This window comes from Sebastes umbrosus, chromosome 15, assembly GCF_015220745.1.
Source record: "Sebastes umbrosus isolate fSebUmb1 chromosome 15, fSebUmb1.pri, whole genome shotgun sequence".
Taxonomy (NCBI): Eukaryota; Metazoa; Chordata; class Actinopteri; order Perciformes; family Sebastidae; genus Sebastes; species Sebastes umbrosus.
Window position 1 is genome coordinate 3506549 of NC_051283.1, and position 8818 is coordinate 3515366.

The 8818-nt window shown below is 37.4% G+C and overlaps 1 protein-coding gene across 1 annotated transcript; it reads left to right on the forward strand.

Annotated features, from left to right (window-relative positions):
- Positions 1-1346: 1346 nt before the first annotated feature.
- LOC119502769 (doublesex- and mab-3-related transcription factor B1-like) lies at positions 1347-6043 on the forward strand. The gene is made up of 3 exons (XM_037793966.1): positions 1347-1972; positions 5256-5503; positions 5592-6043. Exons 1-3 carry the CDS (start codon positions 1501-1503, stop codon positions 5724-5726), a joined length of 855 nt encoding a protein of 284 aa, XP_037649894.1. The 5' UTR covers positions 1347-1500; the 3' UTR covers positions 5727-6043.
- Positions 6044-8818: the final 2775 nt, after the last annotated feature.

Here is an 8818-nt window from a genome sequence, read left to right on the forward strand (position 1 = left end):
TGTTATGTTACAGGTAATGGGGGGGAAGTATGGTTTTGGAAGGCCATAGAAGACTGACATCTAGTGGCTGTACAGTTCAACTCCAACCAACCACTGAACCACTGTGTATAGTATTAAAAAAAAGAAAGTTATAGTATAGTATGTCGGAAAAAAAGTCATAGCATTGTATGTCGTGAAAATTAAAAAAAAATAAAAAATAGTCATAGTATGTCGAAAAACAGAAAAAAAAGTCATAGTATAGTTTGTCGAAAAAAGTCAAATATAGTATGTCGAAAAAAAGTGATAGTATAGTATTTTGAAGAAATAACAAAAGTCCTAGTATAGTATGGCGAAAAAAAGTCAGTAATCTGAAAAAATTAAAGTCATTGTATAGTATGTTGCAAAAATAAAGAAGTCATAGTATTGTTTGTCGAAAAAATTAAAAAAGTAATATTATAGTATGTCGAAATTTTTTTAAAGAGTCATAGAATAGTATGTCGAAAAAAGTCATAGTATAGTATGTCGCAAAAATAAAAGTCATAGTATAGTATATCGAAAAAAAAGTCATAGCATTGTATGTCGAAGCGCACTCGGAGAGCGCAGACCTCCGCCAAGGCAGGTTTCATGTACTGTCCCAAGAATACCATCAAAAAAAGTCGTAGGATAGTAGGTCATAATAATAGCATAAAATGTCATGGTATAGCACGCCATGAAAAAATATGAAAAAAGCCATACAACAGTATGTCATAAAAAATGCCTTAAAAAGTGACAGTAGGCTATAGTAATAATAGTCATAAAAATGTCATAAAAAAAGTTATAATATTGCATGTTATAAAATGTCATAAACAGTCATAGTATAGTATTTCATAATAAATTACTTAAAAAGTCAGTATTGTGTCATAAAAAAGGCATAGCATGTCATAAAAACGTCATCAATAAATGCCACGAAAAGTTATAATACAATATATATATATACAATATGCCAAAATGCTTGGTGCACACATACTCCCAGTGTCCCCATTCTCCCAGCTGATGGCTCACTTTTAGGCAGCTAGCTGAAAACTTAGTTCTGGTTCTCTTAATACATCCATGGTTCTTGACCCTGTTGGTAGTGCATCCTATTATATTTGATATAAATTTTATACAGCCTATCCTCCCATCCCACAGCAGCATCTCTCTGCTGTTAGCAGATGGTGTGGGCCCATGGATGTATTAGTGAAGGCCAGGTGTCTTGGCAAAGCCTGGGGTCAGACCAATCGGCTCTGAGTGGTCTCCTATTGGTCTCTTATTGGTCACTCATTGGTCTCTGATTGGTCTCTGTGGGTATCTGGGCTATTAAAGTCATGTTCCCACGCATGGACGCATGAAAATGATACATTTTATACAAAGTTCCCCCTGGGTCATAATGAGTAGTAGTAGTAGTGACAAGTCCCAACGGGTGTGAGAGGAGGGGGCTTCTGTGTTAAAAAGGCATCAGGCGGTTCAAACCTGATTCAAACCTGATCATTTAGTTATCAAACAATGTCCTTGTCCAAAGAACCGTCCTTGGTGGCCGAGCGGCCCCGCCAGCAGCCCAAATGCACCCGGTGCCGCCATCACGGCATCCTCGTCCCGCTGAAGGGCCACATCAGGTACTGTCCCTTCCTCCACTGTGACTGCTGGAAGTGCTTTCTGATCTCAGAGCGGACGAGGACCACGAGCCTCCAGAGGAGTCTGAAGAAAGACAGAAATAAAGAGCAGAGAACGACTGTCCACACCGGGGACAGCGGGGACAAACCCCCGGCTGAGGGTACATGTAGCGTCTTGTTGGCCGCGGATGGAGACGCTCGTCGTGATGCGGCCCTGGAGCGACCCGCCACTACCACCACCTGGAGCCCTCACGACCTGCGGAGGAGACCTGCGGCGGGAGGAGACACTGAGGCCGGCCTGGACAGCGGGAAGATGCTGCCCTTCACTTCCAGAGAGGAAGGACCAGCTAACGTTACACGTTACAGTAAGTTATTTGATCAGTTAACGTTATTTATAATGTGTTTAAAGTGTAGATTGAAACAACTCCACATTAGCTATATCGTTACATTGAGGACGTTTATACAGATAAATATAGATCTTGGGTTACAATAAGCAGAGCTGTTATGATATAGATCAACTTTCTAAAATAACAACAAAACAATGAATTATGATCCACTTTTAGAGCATCACAAACAAGTGAAAACAAAACTGGCTGACAAAAGTTATTAAGAGAAGTTCACAAGTTACATCCAGAGAATCAGCAGTCCATGGATCAGATGGAGAGCCTGGCAGGGAATGAGTGAGTGCTACTGGGCCATAAAAAGTCATAGTATGATATGTCATAAAAAAAATGGAAAAGTCATAGTAGCCTCTAATATGCCATAAAATTGTCAAAAGATGTCATGAAAAAGTCATAATATAGTATGCCATAAAAATGTCATAGTATGTATGTCAGTTTATTATGTCATAAAAAATATCATAAAACAGTCCTAGTATATTATCTCATAAAAGTGATAGTACAGTATGCCACAAAAATGTCATAAAAAGTCATTTAAAAATTTAAATTTAAAAAAGTCAATATTGGTTGCCATAAATGTCATAAAAAAAGTCATAGTATAGTGTGTCAGTAAAGAAAAATAATAAGAAGTCGGTATTGTATGCCATTAAAATGTCAAAAAAATACCGTCAAAAAGTCAGAGTATATTATGTCATGGAAAAGTCATAGTATAGTATGTCATAAAAATGTCATAAAAATGCCACAGTATATAGTATATAGTCATAAAAAGTCATAGTATAGTATGTCATCATAGTAGGTTATAATATGCCATTAAAAAAGTCATACTAAAACTATAACCTTACAATTTGGGATTTTCTATCTAACGCTAAATAAACAGTTTTGTAATTTATAAACTTTATAGAGACCATGTTCTTTCATTATATAGCACAAGATGGGTTTTATTGAAATTTATTTAAAAGAAAACACTAACGGCCAAGTGTTCATTAATGGTAAATGGACTTGTATTTATATAGTTTATATATTATATTATAGCTTTCTAGTCTTCCGACAACTCAAAGCGCTTTACACTACATGACACATTCACTCATCACTGATGTATGAACTGATCTATAAACCATGCAAGGCCCATCAGGATCTAATCTAAATACTCATTCACACACCGAATTTGGGGTCAAGTGTCTTACTCAAGTCACATCGACATGTGACCCGGAGCAGCCAGGGATCGAACCACGACCTTCCTATTGGTGGACGACCTGCTCTACCCTCTGAGCCACATCATGCCATCAACACCTGCAGCTCACTTTCAATATTTTAACGGAAATACTGTACGTTTTATTTTTACTCTGAAAGGACTTAAAATGATTAGACTTTGGACTCCCTGACTCCATTTGTATTTTAATAAAAATAATGACCTATAAATCACATGGAGATACTATTATTCTTGAGACTTCATAGTAATACTAATTCATATTTACATAGCACAGGTCATGCAAATGGAGAACAGATTCAATTAATTATTATCATCATTAAGATAATAGAATAGTAAATTATGTTTAAAAAATATATGTAATCTAATTAAAATAATACTGAATGTTTAGAGCTGAAACAATTCAAGACAAATAATCGATTAGATTATCAAACCAAAAATGAATCAGCAGCTATGATAAATCAAATAGTTTCAGTCATTTTTCAAACAAAAGAAGCCAAACATTCTGTGGTTACCACTTCTGACATGTGAGGATGTGCTGCTGCTTTTCTTGCTCATATTATACAGTGGTCGAATGTAACTAATTACAAAGTACAGTACTTGTACTTGAGTATTTCCATTATAAAACATATATATGTCTACTCTCCACTACATTTGTGTGACAGCATTAGTCACAGGTTACTTTTCAGATTTCATTTTTTCATACCCTTCCTGTCCAGTGAAAACCATGTATCTCAATTTGGTGATTTTTAAATAGACAATTTACAAAGCCTCTTTGGATCAGCTGTAAACGCATTGTCACAAAGCTGGAAACAGGCTGTTTTTATGACTTTTTAGAGATACATGGTTCTCATAGGACAGCGACGCTACAAACATATGATGATCTTATAGAATATGATGCATTACTGTAGATTAGACTACCCAACAGTATATAAAGAGTTAAAAACAGCACAACCATAAACATCAACAGCAGTAAAATCCAACATGCACATGAATGCAGCAGGAATATTAATACAGAAACATCAGATATAATAGTAAAACACTGACAGGGAACATTTTACTGCATAATGACTACTTTCACTTTTCATACCTACATGTAGTCTACTTTACAAGTACTTTTTGCTGATAATACTTGCACACTTTTACTTGTGGTGGAGTATTTTCCCCTGTGTGTTATTGCTACTTTTACTTAAAGGTCCCATATCGTGTTCATTTTCAGGTTCATACTTGTATTTTAGGTTTCTACTAGAACATGTTTACATACTTTAATGTTTAAAAAACACTTTATTTTCCTCATGCCGTCTGCTTGAATATACCTGTATTTACCCTCTGTCTGAAACGCTCCGTTTTAGTACATTTCAATGGAATTGCAACAGAATTGAGTTGCTAGGCAACAGATTGGGTGCATGTTTACTTCCTGTTAGCTGTTGTCATTCACATACACAGCAACAGGAAATAAACTGGGACCCATTTAGAATGTTTACGTTTAAAACTTTGAAATAGTCTAAATATTGTAGATTTGTGACATCACAAATGGACAGAAATCCTGACGGCTTGTTTCAAACACACAATTTCTGAATAAGGGCTGTGTGTATTTCTCTGTGGATTCAGCGTTTCGATACTTTCACAGTATTTATATAGAACTTAAACCTGCTTTATAAGCCATGAAAATGTCACTTTTTACAATATGGGACCTTTAAGTAAAGGATGTAAATACTTCTTCCACCACATAGAGTATGATAGTTTAGATGGGTTTTGGACTATTTGATCGACAAAACAAACAATTTGAAGATGTCACCATGAGCTCTGAGACATTTTGATGGTATTTTCTTTCACTTTTTTTCATTTCATATACAAAACAATCAATTAATAGATTAAAGTCATTAGTTGCAGCCCTAGTAATGTTATCATGTTTATATTCTTGCCAGTTTAGACTGAATTTTGGTATGTTGTTGGACATGGAGAAACCTCCTCCCTCACCCTGAAACACCAGTCTAAAATGAAAGGAAAATGTATCTCATAATGTCTTACCTTTCCTTTCAGACACCCCTCACTCTGGTGAATTTGTCCAGGCTCCACCTCTGCCCGTTATTCACTTCCCATTTAGGATGTCAGCTCATCACCCCAGCGGTTACGTGCCGTATCCGAACCTCCTGCTCAACGTGCCGTGGTTCCCGCCCGTGCCTGTTGGGCTTTACAACGACGTCCTCCGTGGACCCCTGATGTTCCCCCACTTCCAGCTGGGTGCTGCGCATCATCACCCACCTCCACCTGAGCCTGGACCTCCTGCTGTAAGTGGCTGTTCCTCTTTGCTGTAGAGTGAAAATAAACTGCTATTATGACCTAATAAAAATACATGCATTTGTTTCAACACGTCAGGATTGCAGACGGGTCTTCTTCACCCTTCAACCACCCCTGTTCCCACAGTCCTTCCAGGAGGAGCTGATGTCCAGGCAGCTCCCACAGCCTCCTCGGTTCAAACACACGGAGCGAGACATTGAAGAGCTGGATTAAAGCACCATGAGCCAGATAACAGAGGAACTAGACTATAAGAACTGAGCTACTTCCTTTAGGTTTTGTTGCAGTTTGTCGGCAAACCTGCTTATTTTCTCCTGTTTTGTATTAAAACACACATGGATTGACAACAGTTCTGTTAAAATTGCTGGCATTTCTGCACACTGTTGGTTGTAATATATTGATATGATAACGGCGTGGCATTGTTGATAAAAGAAGCTAGCTGAAGATTAGAATTATTTTGTATTTCTAGTTTTATAATTTGTAATATGCTTGTTTACTAAGAAAAATAAAAGTTGGTTGGGTTTATCTTTTAATATCCATCTTTTTTTGGCTGGACCACAGGCCAGCACTACGAACACAAAGGTCTATTTATTCTTCTTTTTTTATTTTTAATAAACCTTTCATTAACAAATAGCAAAGTGAAAATAGAACAAATACAAACACAGATGATGCCAGGGCATCAGAGCACTGACAGAAAACATACAGCAATTAATAATAATTTTATACAGGGTAAAAAGATTTATGGTTTTGATAGACTTTCTATTTTTAGAATATACGATTGAAGCCGTGTATTGTTTGATAATAATAATATATATAATATAATATTGATTTGCTTTGGTAGAAGGGTAGGAAAAGAAGCCAAACAATACATTTTCATAGGAGAGGGAACATTCAGAATCAATATACTGTAGTCTATTGGGAAATCAAAGTGCAAATGTGTTGTCAAAAAATATAAAAGTGGGGACAAGACCGAAATAGGTGACATAAATCTTTTGGAACAAGTTGACAAAATGAGCAGTCCACAACAATATCCTTTTTATATCTTTGTAGGAATGCCTTTGAGGGATTAAAGTGATGAAGTCACTTCCTTAACCTTATTTAAAAATCAGATATTTAGAAGGTAGGCACCATATTTTCTTGCAATCCAGGTCTGATGTGAGCTTATTTTAGTAGGAAACAGCATTTGGAACCAGACCATTTCTTTTTGAAATAAAGCATGTACAGTATATCACAGTTATTATTGTTCTTTTTAGAGGAGACAGATCCAACACCAGTAACAACAGGTTCCAGTGGTAATAAAGTCAGTTCAGTCACTGACTGAGTGATGACGTCACACGATTGGTCGGCACAGTGTTGGAGTTTCCTCATTGGCTGATCCTCAAAATGAAAAAGAGGGAACAGTCCTTTATGCAAATGAGCCCGTCCAGCGTGATGCGTCCAGCTCACGAGACTTGGACCGAGCTGTGAAATTAGGCGATAGTTCTAAATTAAACTACATTTAACAGTTAACATTTATCTATTTCTGGATTAAAATGTTTCCAGAAGTAGATTTAGGTGGATTGTTTAGACGGAATAACAGAAAGTTTACGAGCAGGCCGCCATGTTGTTTCCTGTTTGAGACAGTGAGCAGAAAACCAGGAACCAATCAGAACCAACCAGGAACCAATCAGGAGCATCCCTGAACGGCCAGTTGAGTGGAGCAGCCTGGGCTGCGGTACCGAACGGAGTGAAATGACCCGGAAGTACCTCAGATACAGCCATGATAAGAGCTATTCGGATTCTCTAAATGCTAAGGAAAGGAGCTTCAATGCATCCTTTATTATCTCCTTTAGTAGAGGATACACTGGACCATGGCTGCGTTCGAATAGTCCTTTTTGCTTAGGAAGGTTCCTAACTGAGTGAAATGACCCGGAAGAACCTGAGTAGCAGCCGTGACAAGAGCTGTTCGAATTCACCAAAAGTTAAGGAAAGGAGCTTCAATGCTTCCTTTATTATCTCCTTTAGCAGAGGATACACTGGAGCATCCTTTACCAAAGGAAAGGAGAGAATGACATCCCATAATTCCTTGCGGCCGCAGCATTTAAAGCGACGCACCATTCGGCCGTTAATAATAACAAACGATATGCTTGTCTTTCATATTATTTTCATACGCTCATATAGTAATTGGGATTCATGTTTAATATGAGTGGACAGTGACAACCATTTCGTTTCACTTCCACTATTTGGAACGTGTAACAAGTAAAAAATAAAACAAGAACAACAAATAAAATGAACAGTAAGCAATAAATTAACAAATAATCATAAATAAATATTACATGTCCCAAAAGAAGTTGGAAGAAGTATATGGTCCTACACCTTCTCCATAACTCCAACAATTAACTCAATATTTATCATATATTCCTTTGTTTATTTCAGTTCCAACCTCGGTAATGAAGTGATATTTTTCACCGGTTGTCCTCGTTAGGTCAGATGATCTTCATTATATGTTGATAGAGTGTTCCAGCAGCAGGAAGGCCTGTGGTATCTCTCTTTCACACACCGCGGACCAACATCCGTCGCCGTTGCATCATAATGACGGAGCTTATAGTGAAAGAGCAGTCGGATTCTCTGAACACCACGGTTGTCTTTTCCTAAATCCATCTGAATTCTCCTTCTCACCTTTCCTTGACCTCATGACGTTTTCCATCGAGGTCAAGGAAAAGTGGTTAGGAAACGACGTTAGGACGTAATGTTTTGACTTTTCGAACGCAACCCTGGTCCTCACCAGACCTGGTGGACATGTCCCGCTGGATTTAACATTATAGACATGACCTCCCTACCTGTCAGGTTCACAAATGGACAGAAATCCTAACGGCTTGTTTCAAACGCACAATTTCTGAATACGGGCTGTGTGTATTTCTCCTTATATTGAACGTTTTGATAGTTTAACAGTATTTATATAGCACTTAAACCTGCTTTATGATGTTAAAGACCTGAAAATCTCACTTTTTACAATATGGGAACTTTAATATCTATATCTCCTATATTTTATTATCCAGCACTATATCACTTTCTGCACTATATTCACATTTTTAATAGTCCCATATCTCAGTTGTGGAAAAATATCTATAATTTATACAGATTAGGCCTTTAATCTCCTGCAATTTCCTAATAATGGTTAGCTCTGTCATGTTCTTAATTTCTCCACTATGATGATGAAGTGTCATCTCATTTCATCATTATACAGAACTGTGTGTTTTGTCTTTACAGCCGGCCACCAGGAGGCGCTGCAGCTTCCCCCTGCATGACTTCAATGCACATCTACACTG